The sequence below is a fragment of the Cervus canadensis genome, chromosome 18, assembly GCF_019320065.1.
Source record: "Cervus canadensis isolate Bull #8, Minnesota chromosome 18, ASM1932006v1, whole genome shotgun sequence".
NCBI lineage: Eukaryota > Metazoa > Chordata > Mammalia > Artiodactyla > Cervidae > Cervus > Cervus canadensis.
Window position 1 is genome coordinate 27,421,728 of NC_057403.1, and position 19,698 is coordinate 27,441,425.

General features: G+C 39.2%; 1 protein-coding gene across 5 annotated transcripts; it reads right to left on the reverse strand.

Moving 5' to 3' along the window:
• Window positions 1-7,745: 7,745 nt before the first annotated feature.
• On the reverse strand, window positions 7,746-17,300 carry LOC122420762 (zinc finger protein 181). Of its 5 annotated transcripts, XM_043436213.1 has the most exons (6): window positions 17,013-17,300; window positions 16,030-16,105; window positions 11,297-11,417; window positions 10,937-11,035; window positions 9,888-9,961; window positions 7,746-9,668 (listed from the first exon to the last, which is right to left on the reverse strand). In XM_043436213.1, exons 2-6 carry the CDS (start codon window positions 16,036-16,038, stop codon window positions 8,475-8,477), a joined length of 1,497 nt encoding a protein of 498 aa, XP_043292148.1. In that variant the 5' UTR covers window positions 16,039-16,105; window positions 17,013-17,300; the 3' UTR covers window positions 7,746-8,474. The 5 variants fall into 5 exon arrangements, with proteins under 5 accessions (XP_043292148.1, XP_043292146.1, XP_043292145.1 ...); XM_043436211.1 differs by having other exon boundaries at window positions 7,746-9,961; window positions 17,022-17,258; XM_043436210.1 differs by having other exon boundaries at window positions 7,746-9,961; window positions 17,013-17,258.
• Between the last annotated feature and the right edge of the window lie 2,398 nt (window positions 17,301-19,698).

The following is a 19,698-nucleotide window of genomic DNA, read 5'->3' on the forward strand; positions in this document are numbered from 1 at the left end:
AGGAACCACATACTTTTTCCCACAATGATTATACCATTTTACATTCCCATAAGCAATGCAATGGGTTTCAATTTCTCCACAACCTCACCAACACTTATTCACCTCCCGTGCCCTTTTTTCTACTATAGCCATCCTAGTAGTGGTTTTGCATTCAATCTTAGCCAAAAAGCCAAGAAACAATTCATTATGGGTTTGATTTGCACTTCCCTAATGACTAATTATGCCAACCATTTTTCCATGGTTAGTCGCTTATATATATTTTTTGGAGAAGTGTCTATCACTAGTATTCTGAATATGTCTGCATCCATACTCACAGGGGATATTGGTCTATAGTTTTTTGTTTCTGTTTTTTTCCTTGTAGTGTCTTTGTCTGATTTTGGTGTCAGGGCAATTTCGGCATCATAGAATGAGGTAGTATTTCCTCTTCTGCAGTTTATTCAAAGATTGTCTTTTCCCCTTGAATGGTCTTATCATCCGTGTTGAGAATTGACTGTATATATGAGGGTTTATTCCCAGGCTGTCTCTTCTATTTCTTTGGTCTGTATGTCTGTCCTTATGTTAGTGCCATACTGTTATTTTTTTTTTTTTTCATGTGTACCGAGTTATCACTTTTTTGTTTATTTAATTTTGGTTGCTTTGGGTCTTCATTGCTGTGCATGGGCTTTCTCTAGTTGTGGTGAGTGGGGGCTATTGTTCACTGCTCTACACAGGCTTCTCATTGGTGGTTTCTCTTGTTGTGAAGCACAGGCTCTAGGGCACGCAGGTCTCAGCTGTGGTGCACATGAGTTCAGTAGTTGCAGCTTGTGGGCTCTAGAGTGTGGGCTGTGGTGTGGGCTCAGTAGTTGTGGTGCAGAGGCTTAGTTTCTCTGTGTCATGTGGAATCTTCCCAGACCAGGGATCCAACCAGTGTCCCCTGCATTGACAGGTGGATTTCCTATCCACTGTACCACCAGGGATTTCTGTTAAGTTTTGAAGTTTTTAAAGGATTGTTTTTAGTTATTTGGGTTCCTTTGAAATTCCATATAAATTTGGGAATTCTTTCCCATTTCTGCAAAAATGGGCTTTTGGTAAAAATTGCATTAAATCTGTGTTATCTCTTGGGTAATAGTGATAGCTTAACAATGTTAAGACTTCCTATTTTATTTTGAACATGAGACATCTTTCCATTTATTTAGCTCTTTATTTTCATTCAACTATTTTTTTTCCCCAGCATTCAAATCTTTCACCTTCTTGGTTAGATTTATTACTAAATATCTTATTCTTGTAGGTATGGTTGTAAAATACAAGGAGCTTCCTAACTTTTTTGGGGGGTTATTCATTGCTGTTCTATAGATACACTAATGATTCTGGGGTGTTAGTTTTCCCTGCAAGTTTGCTGAATTCATTTATTAGCTTTATCATTCTTTGGGATTTTCAAAGTATAGGATCATGTCATCTGCAAAAAAAAAAAAAAAGATCATTTTACAACTTCCTTTCCACTTTAGATGACTTTTTTTCCCCCTTGTCTTATAGCTCTGGGTAGAACTTCAAGTACAGTGCTTAATAGCAACTGTGAAAGCAGGTCTCCTTCCTTGTGTTTTTCTGATCTTAGGGGGAAAGCTTTCAGTCTTTCACCTTTGAGTATGATTTTAGCTGTAGGTTTTTCACAAATAACTTTATCATGTTGAGGAAATTTTCCTCTATTTTGAGTTTTCTGAGCATTTTCATCATGAAAGGTTATTGGGTTTTCCAGATGTCTTCTCTACATAAATCATGATGAGTAAGTGGGTTTTTTCCATTCATTTTATTAATGGGAAGGATTACATTGATTAATTTTCTTATGTTGAACCACCCTTGCATTGTTGAGGTAAATTCTGCTTGCTCATGGTGAGTAAACCTTTTAATATGCTGTTGGATTTAATTTGCTAATATTTTGTTGAGATTTTTGCATCTGTATTCATAAAGGATATTCGTTTGTAATTATCTTTCCCTGTGATGGGTCTTTATCTGTCTTTGGTAACAGAACAATACTGGCCTCAGAACAAGTTAAGGAGTGTTTCCCCTCTTCAGTTTGTTTTCTTTTTTTTTTTAAGTTTGAGAAGGACTGGTGTTAATTCTTCATTAAAAGCTTGGTAGAATTCACTGGTGTAGCAGTCTGGTTGAAAAGTTTCTTTGTCAGGATGTTTTTGATTATGATTCAATCTCTTTACTTCTTATAGGTCTGTGGAAATCTTGTATTTCTTCTTGAGTCAGTTTAATTTCTTTTCCAAGGAATTTTTCCATTTTTGTCATTTACCTAGTATGTTGGTATATAATTGTTCATATTTTGTCCTGTAATTCTTTTTATCTCTGTGAGGTTGGTGGTAATAACTCCGTTTTCATTTCTGATTTTAGTTATTTGTGTTTTCTCTTTGTCAGTTTTGGTAAAGGTTTATCAACTTTGTTAAACTTTTCAAAGAGCCAACATTTGGTTTTGTTGGTTTTCTCTATTGTTTTTCTACTTTCTATTTGGTTTATCTCCACCCTATTTTTTTTTTGTTATTTTCTTCCTTCTGTAGCTTTTGGTCTAGTTTGTCTTTTTTATAGTTCCTGGAGGCAGAAGTTAGGTTATTGATTTTTGATTGCTTTTTTATGTAGGCGATTACTGCTACACATTTCCCTCCTAGTACTGTTTTTCCTCTGTACCTTAAATGTTGGTATATTGTGTTTTCATTTTCATTAGTCTTTAAGTATTTTCTGATTTAATTTCTGGTTTCTTCTTTGACCCATGGATTGTTGTCTTAGTCCATTCAAACTGCCGTACAAAATGCAACAGATTGGGTAGCTTATAAGCAAATTTATTTTTCACAGTTCTTGAGGCTGAAAGCCTGAGATCAGGGTGCCAGCATTGTCAGCCTCTCTTTCTGGTTGCAGACTTCTCACTGAGTCCTCTTGTGGCAAAATGGGCTAGAGAGTTCTGTTGTTGTTGTTGTTCAGTCACTGCATTGTTGCAGCACACCAGGCTCCCTTGTCCTTCGCTAACTTCCGCAGTTTGCTCAAATTCATGTCCATTGAGTTGATATGCCATCCAATCATCTCATCTTCTGCTACCCCCTTCTCCTCCTGGCCTCAATCTTTTGCAGCATCTGGGTCTTTTCCAGTGAGTCAGTTCTATGCATCAGGTGGCCAAAGAATTGAAACTTCAGCTTCAGCATCAGTCCTTCCAATGAATATTCAGGGTTGATTTCCTTTAGGACTGACTGATTTGACATCCTTGCTGCCCAAGGGACTCTCAAGAGTCTTTTCCAGCACCCCAGTTTGAAAGTATCAGTTCTTTAGTGCTCAGCCTGCTTTATGGTCCAACTCTCACATTCATACATAACTACTGGAAAAACGATAGCTTTGATTATATGGACCTTTGTTGGCAAAGTAACATCTTTGCTTTTTAATACACTATGTTCGCCATAGCTTTTCTTCCAAGGAGCAAGCATTTTTTAATTTCATGGCTGTAGTCACCATCTGCAGTGATTTTGGAGCCTAAGAAAATAAAGTCTGTCACTGTTTCCATTGTTTCCCCATCTATTTGCCATGGAGTGATGGGACCAGATGCCATGATCTTAGTTTTTTGAATGTTGAGTTTTAAGCCAGCTTTTTCTCTCTCCTCTTTCATTTTCATCAGGCTTCCCTGGTGGTTCAGACAGTAAAGAATTTGTCTGCAATGCAGGAGACCCAGGTTCGATCCCTGGGTTGGTAAGATCCCCTGGAGAAGGATACGGCAACCCACTCCAGTATTCTTGCCTGGAAAATTTCATGAACAGCGGATTCTGGTGGAGTACAGTCTATGGGGTTGCAAAGAGTTGGACACGACTTGGCGACTAACACACTTCACTTTCATCAAGAGGCTCTTTAGTTCCTCTTCACTTTCTGCCATTAGGCAGCCTCTTGATGCTGCAAAGTCCTTAGCATACAGTGCAGGTATACAGTGCGCTATATACACAGCCATGAAACTAACTGCTGCTGCTAACAGTGTTGTTTGTTACCATTGTATTTTTTCCTGGTTAATCTCTAATGCCAGAGCTTACTTTCTGTGTCTCTCAAGCCACACAACTTTGTCATTGTCTTTCATCAGTGAAATCATAGACATTTCTTTTCTCTAACATAACTGCATCCTGTTTAAAAGACAGTGTGTGACTCTCCTTTGGTGTTCAACACAAAGCTAGCCTCCCACAAAGTGCTGTGATGTGTGCCTTGGTTCTTTCAGGATCTTTATGAATGACTGCACAAGCATCTCTAGCAACATCTGACTAGCCCAAGGTTATTGAAGCTACTCTCACTTTTCAGGCATCAGTGATCTTCAATAACATGGAAGGTCCATCTAGTCAAAGTTATGGTTTTTCCAGCAGTCGTGTATGGATGTGACAGGTGGATCATAAACCTGAGCACCAAAGAGTTGATGCTTTTGAACTGTGGTGTTGGAGAAGACTCTTGAGAGTCCCTTGGACTACAAGGAGATCAAACCTGTCCATCCTAAAGAAAATCAGTTGAAAATACTCATTGGAAGGACTGATGCTGAAGCTGAAGCTTGAATACTTTCGCCACCTGATGCAAAGAATTGACTCATTGGAAAAGACCCTGGTGCTGGGAAAGACTAAAGGCAGGAGAAGGGGACGACAGAGGATGAGATGATTGGATGGCATCACTGACTTGATGGACATGAGTTTGAGCAAGCTCCGGGAGTTGGAGTTGATGATGGACAAGAAAGCCTGGTGTGCTGCAGTCCATGGGGTCACAGTCAGACATGACTGAGCTGAACTGAACTGAACCTCCATTCGGGAACAGTAAGGGCAGTTGCACTCACCCAGAGGACCCTGTACTGAGAGGTCATGCTCAAGTCCTTTAGGCTTCTGGTTTCACTGGGTAAAGCCTCACTCTCCTTCATACAGGGATCTGAAGCCTCCTTCATTCTGCTCTTTCTCCAAAACACATGTGTAGTATACCCTCCCACCTACCTGTAGCCATGCTGTGTTCTTGTCTCCTCAGAGTATTTTGGATAATAAATACATTCTCCTGCAAGATGGTTCAATTACCAAAGGGGGATTTGTTGGAAGGAAATGGGAGTGTCTTGTGAAAGCCACCAAAAGGTGAATCAATAAGTAGGTTAAGTGACAAGTGATTATGAAAACTCACTACAAGATGCGACATTTGAGACCAGAATGATACAGTCGTGTGAAGAAAATGATGAAATCAATAGCTAATATTTATTTAAATGCTTTTGAGGTACCAAGCATTTTATACTACTTAACCTACTTAATCTTCATCATAATCCTGAGATATGATTTTACAGAGAAAATAATTTTACAGATGGTACAGCAAGGTAAATTGTCCAAGGTTGTACAAAGTCAATATACACACAACTTGGATTTATTCCCAGGTAACATGACTGCAGAGCCTATGCTGTTCATACACACACACTTTTGAGCTCTTAAGTTGTATGGAACACGTCTTATTTACCTTGACTGCAGTAGCTGCTCAAGAAATGGTTGAGTAATACTGAGCACGATTTCCCACTAGTGATATTATAACATCAGTACGATCTCAGCTCAATCTTATTCTAACAAGGTATAATACTTTTATTGCTTTCTTAAAAACTTTGCTATCTTTAAGTCTCTGGCTTTCTTTTCCTTGTTCAGTATCACTGTGAAGGCACTTTAAGAATTGCAAAACATTATGATGTGTATGCTCATGCTTTTTAAATGAAAAAGTATGAGTATCTGGATGAATCTTATAACAAGGTAACAAGATGGCATGAAACTGTATGTAGTGAAAACAAAATCTGGGCGATTAAAGGACTGGTTCATCTTTTTGGCATCAGTGCTTGGGAGGATAGAGGGCAGAGTATGGGAGAAATAAAAAGCTACTGCCACTATCTTACAACTAAATATACATATAGGGGCCAGTCCATCCATAATTATAAATGTTCTTATCCTTGTTTGATACCATCCTGTGCTCCTTTAATTATAAACCTCTCAAAGATCCTTCAACATTCCATAGAATGTAAAAATAAATCTTATAACGAAATGAGGCAACATAAATCTCTGCTTAATATTAAAAATCCCATTCCAAACCCACTATATCTGCTGAGAATTGATATGGAATGTGACTTCACCTATTGGCTTTCCATTAAAGTAGCACATACCAGAGTAAGAGAGTATTTTATAAAAAGTTGGAAACCCTATCATTCATCCGACACCAGAATTGTATCAATGATATAATATCCTTTCTTAAAATTTACTTACAACTATCAAATACCATAGAGAATAAAATCTGAAACATAAACTACATTTAACTGCCTTTTATTTGCAACAGTGTCTGTAAAATCCCAATCACTGATCTGTATAACCTCTCTAGTCAAAAGATAAGAAATTGTGGAGCCAGTAAGGCTATTCTGTTTAGAATATTTGAAGGCACCCCGCTTAGAATCTATATTTATCTGTCAAGCTTCAGTGTAAAAAACAAAAATGCTCTTAAATATTTATTTCAAGAAGCTATGGTACAGGATACTAGTGCCATCAAAATTGGTGAACAGGCTGCAGAATTTGTGGGAATGGCTCTGGACTATTCAATTCCAACCCTCCATAACAATGATCAAGGGATGGAGAAATGACTGATACTTTATTAGTATTGCTGCCAGCAGTAATAATACCTCAAAGCCACAAAATTAGAACTGCTGCTGCTGCTGCTGCTAAGTCACTTCAGTCGTGTCCAACTCTGTGTGACCCCATAGATGGCAGCCCACCAGGCTCCACCGTCCCTGGGATTCTCCAGGCAAGAACACTGGAGTGGGTTGCCATTTCCTTCTCCGATGCATAAAAGTGAAAAGTGAAAGTGAAGTCGCTCAGTCGTGTCCGACTTCGCGACCCCATGGACTGCAGCCCGCCAGACTCCTCCGTCCATGGGATTTTCCAGGCAAGAGTACTGGAGAAACTAGAACTAGATACTATATAATGGATTTCAGCTACATCAAACATGATAGAACTTGCTGGTCTGCTTTGCCTAGAATGATTCTTGAGCGTGCATGTGCCTTACCTACAGTTGTCCTTTATCTGTGAGGGACTGGCTCCAGGACCAACATACTCCCTCACTTGCACAGATACCAAAACCTGCAGGTGCTCCAGGTCCCTTAAATAAAATGGCATAGTTGCTGTCACCTAGGCACATCCTCCTGTATACTTTTAAATCATCACCTAATATGATGTATTCCCTGAGCCACTACAAAAGCCAGTACAATGTAAATAGTTGTAAATGTAATGTAAATGATATGTAAATAATTGCCTACAGCTGGTAAGTCCAAGTTTTCTTTTTAGAACTTTCCAGATGAAAACTTTTCAAAAAACACATTTCCAACTGTGAGTGGTTGAATCTACAGATGCAGAATATGCAGTTATGGAGGGTCACTGTAATTAGGACTCATTCTTTAGGATTTGGACTAAAAAGCACATACACTCTGCTATAATCCCTCACTGTATGTAATTTCTTGGTTGGGTTCTCACAACACTTGTAAAAATTAAAATGCATCATTTAAGCCAAGAGGAGATGAACTGTATATTAACCTCATCAAACTAGTGACATTCTTAGTACAGAGGTCAGGCCACTTTTTTCTAGGTTTGCTGGTCTGCCACTAATGGCTATACAGCAAAGCTGATCCTCATTCATCAAGAGGAAAATAGTGTAAAACTCTTAAGAAATATCAGTGTGTCAAAGGATTCAACATATACAAAACCACTTTATTAGAGATGAAAAATTTTATTCTTACCACTTTTTACTTCTATTGCAACTTTCATTTATTACATTTATTGGATTCACTGAGTGACTATTTATCTTCACATGCCCATTAGCTAATTTTTATGTAGGACCTGGAGTAAAATGCATGCTGCTACTTTATGATATGCATGTTGATTTATGCTTGTTTGCTCTCCTGTAGAACTGTTTACAAATTAGCATCATTGCAAAGAAAGACTTACACATACTTCCTACATCCTTCAGGTGGTTCTAGCATTAATCTTCTGATGCCTGCAAGCTTAGTGAACACTTTGCTATATTGCTTACATAAACTTTCTCTTCAGTGTGAGTTCTCTAATGTAGAGAATGATGTATTTTAATTGAAGGACTTCCCACAATTTCTATATTCATATTGCTTCTCTCCTGTATGTGTGTAATGTTTCTTAAGAGATTCATGTTTGCCTAATGTCTTTCCCAACTTGTTACATGTAAAGGGTTTTTCTCCAGTGTGGATTTACTTATGTCAACTAAGGGATTAATGCTGGCTAAAGTCTTTCCCACACTTATTGCCTTCATAGTCTCTCTACAGTGTGAATTGTGATAAACAATAAGGCTTATATCATTGCTAGAGACTTTCCCATATTCATTACATTCTTAAGAATTTTCTCCAGTATAGATTTTCTGATCTTGAATCTGGGAAGATCTACAGCTACAGTATAGTATGATGAACACTGCCTTTATGCAGTTTCTCTATTATGTGATCTTTCATACACATAGTGATTCACATGGCCTAAAGACTTTTCCATACTTATTGTACTACTGGGTTTCTCTCCATTATGTACTCGCTGATGGGCAGTAAGATTTGAGCCTTTGCTAAATGCCTTCCCACATTCATTACATTTATATGGCTTTTCTCCAGTATGAATTCTCTGATGTACAGTAAGGTTTGAACTACAGCTGAAGGTCTTTCCACATTTAATGCATTCATAGGGTTTCTCTCCAGTATGAATTCTGTGATGTTGAAACAGAGATGACCTGTGACTGAAGGCTTTCCCACATATACTGCATTCATAAGGTTTCAATCTAGTGTGGTTTCTCAAATGCATATTCAGTGATTCGGGTTGGTTGAAGGATTTCCCACATTTTTGACATTCAAAGGGCTTTTCTTCAGTATGAATACTCTGATGCTGAATAAGAAATGAGAGGCTGCTAAAGACTTTCAGACATTTGTTACATTCAAATTGTTTCTCAATAGCATGAATTCTTTGATGTCGAGTAAGGTGTGAGCTACAGCAAAAGGCTTTTCCACATTCTCTACATTCATAAGGTTTCTCTCCAGTATGAATTTTCTGATGGTGAATGAGAGATGACCTGTGAATGAATGCCTTCCCACATATTCGACATTCATATAGTTTTTCTTGAGTATGAATTCTCAGATGTTCAATGAGATGTGAAACACGACTAAACGCCTTTCCACAGTTCATACATTCATATGGTTTCTCTCCAGTGTGAGTGCTTTGATGATTAGTAAGTGATGAGACATGGCTAAAGGCTTTCCCACATTCAATACATTTGTAAGGTTTCTCTCCACTGTGGCTTATTTGATGTCGAGTAAGGGATGAGCCATGGCTAAAAGTCTTCCCACATTCATGACATTCATAGGGTTTCTCTCCTGTATGAATTCTCCAATGCCGATTAAGGATTGATTGTTTGCCAAAGGCTTTCCCACATTCACTGCATGTATAGATTTTCTCTCTATTCAAAGTCTGATGAAGGGTAAGAGATTTGCTTTGGCTGAAGGCTGCTACACTTTCATTAGAATTCAAAAGTTTCTTTCCATCATTGATATTCTCATTTTTTATAACTGAATTTGGTGGTAAGCTCTTCTTAAGTATATCACGTTTATGTGACTTCTCTTCAGCAGAAATTCTCTGTGGTTCAGAAAAAACAGACTTTAAATGGAAGATGCTTTTAAACGCATTAAATTTGTAAACACTTTCCCCAGTAGGACTTTCTCTTAAGGTGAGGGTAACTGGTCTGAAATTCTCTACTTGATTTTCATACTTCCCCTCCAACTTCTTGATATAATACAAGTCCTTGTTAAAATTTGAAAATTCAAGATTCTGTTGTATAGTTTTTTCCTTTATTACCATTTGGGGTAAATCTTCATCATAAATATCCTCCTTCATTGATAATTCTTTGTTTTCCCATCTTGATTTACAATCTGTAATATATCAAAAGAGCAAATCTGCTTTATCTTAACTTCTTGAAAAGAAACTTCTATGGCAGAAACAGGAGAACTAGATAAAAAATAGTCATTCCCCACAGTGCCAAGAAAACACATAACTCTCACAACTCTCATATATTCAATGATTTCTGATCAAAGTTACAGTGGAGCACACAGAATACAAACAGCTCACAGAGGCAGGAACAGAGTGTAATAAGGGAAATGAATTAATACATAGACAGTCTGTGGGGGAAAAAAAGGAAACTATCAGAAAGAAAGTGCAAAAGGCATTCTGGATCCCAAGCCAACATTTTGTGTCTATACTTACATGAACGACTACATTTTATCTCACACAGCCTTGGTTCTCCAAACTTTGATTAATCTCAATTTGCTGTCAGATTAGTACGCTTAATATGGAGAATGTACAGCACTGCACTATATAGCTACAATGACAACAAAATAATGTAAATGCTCTTTATGGCTCAGAAAGATTTAAGCTTTGTGAGTTTATGTAGGATCTGTGTGAACTTATAATATTTATTGACAGAAAATACTGTTCTTAGAAACTTTCTTATATATCCCTTACTTCCTTTAACATTTATGTTCACTCTTGATCTCTGAAGTTCTGCCTCAGGGGTAAAGTGGTTTTCCATTTAGTTGACAGCTTTTTTAGCCTAAAACCATTTGTATATTTTTCCTTATGTGGACATATAATAATTTGCCTTATTTCACTTCAAATAAACAACAATTTGGATTATAATGATGGCAAAACCCTCCACTTTTGATCAGATAAGTAATACAGAAAGATAATTTAGGATAGAGGAATTGTCATTTAGAAATCTAAGCATCCCTCAATTTTGTTACATCTGGAATCTCTAATAACAGTATCCCTAAAATATACTAAAATGCCTCTATACTTTACACAAGCATCTTTAAACAAAGACCTCTGACTCCTGATTTAGTACGACTTACCTGGAAACATATCTTTTGACAGCTTTTCCTCCACCATCCAAGGTTCTTTGCCATCCTCCAATAAAGCAATCACATATGGCTTAGGTATGGAAAGACCTGCTTGCAAGAAAAATATTAGAAAAAACACTGTTTAAGTTGTGGTCTTCATGGAGAGACCATCACCATAAAAGGGACCAAAGAAAGATCTGAAGGATGTTCACTGAAATGCGATGATAAGCTTCAGGCAGGACACAACAAAACTATACATGTACTTGGGACTGTGAAACAAAAATTCAGCCATTTACTAAAGAGGATCTCTAGCAATTCACAGTGGCAGGTGGACGATCTCCTTCATTGAGGGGGAGGAAGAGATATGCTTACCTAGGGATACCAGGTTCTCATAATTCTGGACCATCACATCTTTGTATAAACTCCTCTGAGTAGAACTGAGCCATCTCCACTCTTCGTGAGAGAAGTCTATGGCCACATCACTAAATGTCACCTGAAACAGCAAACACGTTTAGGTTCAACCATAGTCCAGGCCTCTTCTGTCGCTGATTAAAGGGTAAAATTACCCTGGTATGGAAGAAAGGGATAAAGATTCCAGCAGTTGTCACATGATCAAGAATCTGATCTAAGTAATAATTGGATAACTATGTGCTTGGCACTGTTATACAATAAAGTTAAGAGACGAATACAAGAACTCTGCTTCAGGAGAGTAGGGAACAGAATTTTAAAATTTTTAAAATTCAGCATTCAACATTTGACAGTATTTAGTCAAGTGATTAGTTTTGTTTTTCATAGCTTATGTGCCAAGTAATAAAACATGAATTGAGTTTTAAAAAAACAATCCAACAGGCTCAAAAGAAGACATCTTTATATTAAAGATAAACACATAATCATATACATAATCAGTTTATAAACAAAAAGCAAAAATATTTACGGTACATAATTAACCCTTATAATCTATAATTAAAATAATTTGAGACTCCTGGGCAAAAGGACTGAAGGATGGTTTCATACCATAGGTAGTCCTTGAATAGAACCTTAAAGGAAGAGCAAAGAAAAAATAAGACACATCCTAAGGAAAATATCCTAAGAAAACAGATTTCTTCCCAACAGTACTCATTCATGGTATTATTTAAAATGGAAAAATTATAGAAAAAGTTTAAATGTTCAATCATAACTTATTGGCTAGTCAAATTAAACTATGTGAAAAAAATGTATACATTTGTTGTTGTTTAGCTCCTAAGTTGTGTCCAACCCTTTTGTGACTCCCATGGACTGCAGTCCCCCCAGGCTCCTCTGTCCAAGGGCTTTCCTTTTTTTTCTTGTCCAAGGCAAGAATATGGAGTGGATTGGATTTCCTTCAGGGCATTTAAAATGTCATTATTACGACCTTTCACTGGTGAAACAGACATTGTTTGGCTACTGTAAATTTTTCATTCCAACTATAGATTCCATACTATATTACTTCATTTGGATGTTTTACGCATGTTTTCACCAGTGATACTGGTCTTTGGTTTTAAATAGAGAATTTACCTTTGTCTGTTGAGGAAATTAAAAATCAATCAAATCTACCAAGCAGAAAATCCTCTCTATAGTGTAAAAAGAGAACAGTTTTATTACTGAAAAAGCATTAAACCAGACTGTAATGCACTTCATAATAATAACTAATAACTAATGAGACTGCAAGGACAGAAAGAAATCTCACCCTTTTATAAAATCAGTCAGATACAATCCATTACAGGGTCGCACAGAGTTGGACATGACTGAAATAACTTAGCATGCATGCACAAGGGCCTTGGAGACATCACTTTGCAATTGCAGGTGAATTTAGGATGAACTGTTGCAACACACAGTTCATCCTAAATTCACCTGGCAATTGGGGTAGTCCTCTGTGTTAGGTGCCTTTACTCCAAAGAAAAAATTTTAAACTCATTTTTATGACAAGCAGGTAGTTAGAACCTGGAGCCCGAGTCTAGGCTAAACTCCCATACAGATAGGGAGACAGAAGTGCATCTTCTTTCATGTTTTCATTTCAAACGGATGTCGCCAAGGCCCTTGCACATGCATGCTAAGTCGCTTCAGTCATGTCCAGCTCTGTGCAACCTTATGGACCACAGCCTGCCAGGCTACTCTATCCATGGGAGTCTCCAGGCAAGAATACTGGAGTGGGTTGTCATGCCCTCCTCCCAGGGGATTTTCCCAACTCAGGAATCAAACCCATATTTCTTATGTCTCCTGCACTGGCAGGCAGGTTGTTTACCACTAGTGCCACTAGTGCCCTTAAGAAAGACTTTAATGCTCTGTAAAACTGGCAGAGGCTTATTTAGCTTTGAAAAGATTTATAAACATTTTAAAGGGACAGGGGAAAGGATACAGAATTACATATTTTTCTCAAGGAAACACTCTTAAGAAAAGGAAAGGGGAGAAGGTCTCCCTTTGGCACCAGGGAAAATTATTTTTCCCATCTGTATTTACTCTTAGCCAGGTATGAGGGTTATACTAGCCTTATCACATGAACTGAAAAGTTCATCCTGTTTTCCACAGTGATCTTTAAAATGATCAGCTTTTATAAATCTCACCTGATAAGCCAAACTGAAAAGTCAACACTATATTAAATGAATAAAACACCATGTTTTACTCCACCAATGCAAAGACATTTCATATTTTAAGTTTTGATATTAATCAATATCATAACATTAATAGTCCAGAGAAGAAACCCCACATACTCTAACATATTCTTTGATCTTTATTTAAATCAAAGTTTCTCAGTCTTGGCACTACTGACATTTTAAGCTGAACAACTCTTTGCTGTGGGGGCTGTCCTGAGAATTTTAGGATGTTTAATAACATCCCTAGCCTCGACCCTTCAGATACTAGTAGAAACTCCCCCTAACACTCCCTACCCCCGTTTTAACAGCTGAAAATGTCTCTAGACATTATCAAATGTCTCTTATGAATGGGATTAAGGGGAACAAAGTCAACCCTGTTTGAAAACCACTGTTGCACAAAATTTTTGCATTTCCTTGAAAGACTCTTTTAGGCCTCTCTACCTATACTCAAGGTGTTCTCTCAGTTTGGTATAACTTTACTTCCACCTCTGCCTCCCTGGTATTATGGGCCACCTAGACAACTCCAGCCAGGGATGCTTCAACTCTCTCTTCCCCTTCAGTGTCCCAGCAGCCTGGGATGCTAATTCACCTCTGTCGCTAGAACTTAGATATTAAATAAATATCTTAATTTTTATGATGTTACTTTTCTAACAGTCCTGTATTGTTCAATACAGTAGCCACTGTATTTGGCTATAAAATTTAATTAAAATTAAATTTAAATAAAATAAAAAGTTCAGTTCTTTAGTCACTTCAGTTATAATTCAAGTGCTTAACGGTCATAAGGGGCTGGTGGCTGCCACATTAGACAGGACACAAATAGGATACTTCCCCCACTATAGAGAGTTCTCTTTGACAGTACTGCATGAGATCATGAAATCTTGTGTACCAATGACAGAAACCTATGTAAGAATCTCCTAACAGTTATTTGTTAAGTGTTTAGAAAATAAATCAGTGAATGATTTTGGCAATTAGTTCACTTTAGCTTTTACCTAAATAAAAAAAAAAAAGACTTCTTTCAATTCTAATCATCTAACATTCCCAAGAAAGAGACTCTGCCCAACATGCATATCTACCACTCATACCTTCTCCTATACTGGTTTCACTTCCACTCCATGATTCTTTACCATCATTTTCTCATCACTCCTTCATTAAACAACTGTTTACCAAGTATCTGGCTATACCAGATACTTGGCCACTAAAGAAAACCGTCAACAAAAAAATATCCTTTCCAGTAGAAGGAGATAAACAATGAGCATATGCATACAGTAAACACATAGTGTATCAGCTAGTGAGTGATGTGTGTGCATGCATGCTCAGTCGTGTCGGATTCTTTGAGACCCTATGGACTATAGCCCACTAGGCTCCTCTGTCCATGGGATTTCCCAGGCAAGAACACTGGAGTGGGTTGCCATTTCCTCCTCCAGGGGATCTTCCCGACCCAGGGGTTGAATTGTGAATCCTGTGTCTCCTGCATTGGCAGGTAGGTTGTCTACCGCTGGGCCATCAGGAGAGTGCTATGAAAAACAACACAATGATGGAGGAGTAGAAGTGATAGTCGAGAGAAAGTGATTACAATTTTACATAGGTGTTTAGGGAAGTTTTACTGAGAAAGTAACTACAGAGCAAAGACACAAAGGAGGTCAGAATGCAAGCTTGTATATATCTAGGTAAAGAATACTCCTTGCAGATGGTACAGCAACTTCTAAGGTCTGGAGGCAGGTAGCCAGTGTGGCTGGAACTCCCAGAGAACAAAGAAACAGATGGAAGATGAAATCAGGGACGTAATAAGACAGCCTAACTGTGCAAAGTTTTTTGTCACTACACAATTCTGACTTCTGAGTTAGGGCCACCAAAGAGTTTTAAGCTGAGGAATGACAGGATTTTATATAACAAGAGGATCACTGTGACAGCTGTATTGAGAAGACTGAAGAGGGTCAAGGGCAGAAGCAGGAAATCCAGCAAGGTGACTACTGCAATAACCTAAGTGGCTTGGACCAGGGAGGGAGTGGTAGTGGCAGTGATGTGGTAACCAATGGTCAGATTGTGTAAATATACTATGTATATTTTAGATCTAACTAGAGTGTCTGAATGTGAATTATAAGAGAAAGGGAGGTCTCAAGGATGACTCCAAACATCTCTTGACTTGAATAACTGAAAAGACTGACATATACCATTAATAGAGACCACATGATACAGCTTAAACAATCATAAAGCAAATACCCAAAATTCCAAACTTGAATTCTGAATCATAATTTTAAAAAAGTTTTGCTCAAGACTCTTCAGAGGCTTCTAGCAGAAAACTGATAGAAAAGAGGAGCACTGAAAGAAAATACTTTGGAGTTTTGCAGGCTCCATGCTTTGTTTTAATGAAAGGAATCAAAGATCCAATCCCTAAGTGAACTTTGCGAGGTGGGAACTGGTACAAGAGACAAAGCAAACACTTAAGAGTCCTGATAAGTAGGTGTTTTAGGAAGATTTGGGGACAAATCAACTTACCTGAAACATGACTCTGCAATTTCCAGTAGTCGACACAGTCCTCTTTCCAGGTTCTCTTCTTATAGAAGGGCAGTGCCTGAAAAGGCAGATCAAAACAGGAAAAAGCAGTCATGACAAATCAGGCGTATCTCGCAGCTCTGGACACACCTACATGAGGATCCCATTGGGAATCACTTTCTAGGGTTCCAACCTTTCCCTGAATTAACAATGTGTTTCTTGGCAAGAGGTAACCAGGTGGCATCTATGTGTACATCAACTATCATATATACACGAGAGTGTGAGTGTGTGTGTGTGTATGTGTGTGTATGTGCACGCTCAGTCGTGTCCAATTCTTTGGGACCCCATGGACTGTAGCCCGCCAGGCTCCTCTATGTAAATATTCAGGCAAGAATACTGGAGCAGGTTGCCATTTCCTTCTCCAGGGGATCTTCCCTACCCAGGGATCAACGGGGGGTCTCCTGCATCTCCTGCACTGGCAGGTGGATTCTTTACCAATGAGCCACCTGGGGAGCCCATATATAAGTGACTGACTCATAAAACAACAGTAATAATAATGTTAAATAAAAGCTCTTTCGATCTTTACCACTATGCATGGTGGGCATTCACATTATTCCAGATTTCTTTTTTAAATAAACGATGAGAAAAACTGAAACTTGGCAACACTGAAGCAATTTGTTTAAGGTCTATACAATGAATTTCTTTTTTCTTTCAGTGCGTATAACGCACACTCGCTCTCCCATTTCCTTTTTTACAACAGCTCTTAGAGGTAAGCGCCATCCTTACTCCCCTTTTACAAAGCAGGACAGAGGCCCAGAGGAGCCAGGGGCCTGCCCGGGCTCATACCGCGGGGTAGACGCTGGGACCTGAGAGGTTATGGCGGCCGTGCCCAGCGTCGGCCACCCTCCCCGCACCCACACTTGCCTGACCCCTCAACAGACCCCCCACCAGCACCGAAGCCGTCCACTGCGGGCACCTCCGCGTACCTGACGCACCGTGTAGCTGTAGCGAACAAAGGCCGCTTGCCTCGCCGGAACTGCGGTGCCCAGAGTCCTCCGCGATTCCAGGACCGAGAACACCAATGCTGCGTCGGAGACAAACGCCAGGCAGCCCCAGGCGGAGCCCCGGGCCGGACGGCACTTCTCAGACTCCTCCGCTCCACGGAGAAAAGTTGCCGGTGAGTCGCACGGTTGCCTTCCGGAAAACCACACTTCCCAGGAGGCTCAGCGGCCGCGCGATCTCGGAGCACCGCGAGACCCCGGGCTGGGCTTAGTGAGAAATTACACCGCTTTGAGATGCCACTGGGATCGATCCCTCGGGAAGAATGCAGAGGACAATAGTCATCTCTGGCGAACTCTGCTTCTCGAAACCAACGGCGGCGTCTACATGCGCTGTGAAGATAATGAGAGCCCAAACCGGGAACCTATGTTTCCCAGAGGCCGTGAAACGTCTTTTGGGTCATTTCTGTGCTCGCACAGACGTTTTCCTCCCCGAACAAGGGCAGACTTGCTGGTACGGGACAAGAAGTGGCCTCTACCAGCCGAAGATCTGTCATTCAAAACTTTGCTGCCACTCTGCTAGGCTTGTACTGCTCTTGAGTATTTGGCTTCCACTTGTCCAGGACTGTATTTCCCCAAATACCCTGTATCCGAGCTGTCACAACATTAGCTGAACGGGGACCAGCTGCACTTCCCGGAAGTTTGTGGGGTCACGTCGTCGCTCGGACACTGACTACCACGGTGATGTGCATTACATGTCCTCGAAGGACGCAGGATTATCGGACTCAAGTGAAGGTTTTGAGGATAAAAACCCTCAATCTTGGGAAAAAAACACTCCTCTGACCCTCTTCTGTCCTTGAGACCTTGCCCAGCCCACCCACACAGGCGCTGGACAGATGTATCAAGACCAGGGCATTCTACTCTTGGTATTAATTTGGGTTGTTGCCTTTATTTTCTTTTTTAATTAAATTCATTTTACCTGTTTTTTAAAAATTATAAATAGCATGAAAGAATTTCCTCATGCTTTTTATGAAATTCTTTGCCTTTTCTCCTGCTTGGAATTGTTGAGGAGATTGAATCTGTTTAGTGGCATCTTCCCATCCTGAGAAAAATTTCCTTCTCCATATATTGGGCTCTTCTCCATTCTTTCTCCTCTTCTTGTGAATTCCAGTTAGTTGTTAGGTAGATTTTTCCACTCTATTTTCCTCTAATTTCCATCTTTCTGTCTCTGTATTGCAGTCTGAATGATTTATTATTTATCTAACATTTATAATTTCCTTTCCAGTGGATTCTTTTGTTTTCAATTTTTCAAAAATTTTTGTAATATGGTAGGCACAGTTGATTCATGATATGATAATACCAATATTGAAGATCTTATGCGTGCTAAGTCGCTTCAGTCGTGTGTGACTCTTTGCAACCCTGTGGACTGTAGCTTACCAGGCTCCTCTGTCCATGGGATTCTCCAGGCAAGAATAGTGGGGTGGGTTGCCATGCCTTCCTCCAGGGGATCTTCCTGACCCAGGGATCAAACCTGCATCTCTATGTCTCCTGGCAGGTGCATTCTTTACCACTAGCACCACCTAGGAAATCTGAAGATCTTATGAATCTTTGTAAATTTTTAAATTTCTTTACTCAGTTTGCACTGTTTCCTTTTTTGGTTGGTTACCTTTGTGTGCTGCTCAGTCCCTGAAAAGAGATTTTACTGGTCTCCCCAATATCCTTGGATGAAAGTGCCTCTTTTTTCTACAGATTATATAATTTGATGTTCAGACAAGATCTGGGATTACTACCACTTTGGAAACACTTTAAGACATAAAGTCTCTACTCAGTCCTTTCAGAAAATCTTACATAGGAATTCTTCATTGTTGCTGGTTTTCCTTAGGAGCTTTTTGGAAGAATTGTGAAGACTTCTCATTATGGGTCCTCAGATATTTGAGACATAAATTAAGTTCAGGGGGAAGAAGGGTTAACATTAAAGAACTAGATGTGATTATGGAGCAGAGGTGAGAAGAACTTTCTATGTAGGGCTAGTCCTTCTGTTTCTATAGCAATTTATGACCAGTACTTAAAAGAACAAATTACTTCAAAACTAAAGTGCTAAAGTGTGAATGCTACATAATTTGAATTTTTGACAGAAAGGATAGAGGCACTCTGATGAGTAGAGACTAAGGAGGAGAAATTCAGGGGCAGATGGATGAGGATTTAGGCATAGGTAAACCAGTTTTAAACAAATATGCCAGTCACTTGAGAAAGAAAATGGGGCTGTGAGAGATCAATAAGGAAACAGGAAAACTCTTCACATGCCATACTGAACCCATTCCCTTCTACTAACCCTAAGTTGCCTTCATTCCCTTTTATATTAGGCAATATTTACAATAAATGATTTTGCTATTGGAATTTATCTATTTAAGGGCGCATTTTAGAATATGAACTGGGAGAAGAAAAAGTTCTGCTCCCTTCCATTTTTCTTGCTCACAAAGATACACATGTTATTTCAGTGCTCACATTTATGCACCATTAAGCCTTTAAACGGTGGCTCAGCTTGTAAAGAATCTGCCTGCAGTGTGAAGACCTGGGTTCCATCCCTGGGTTGGGAAGATCCCTTGGAAAAGGGAACGCCTACCCACTCTAGTATTCTGGCCCGGAGAATTCCATGGACTGTATATCCATGGGG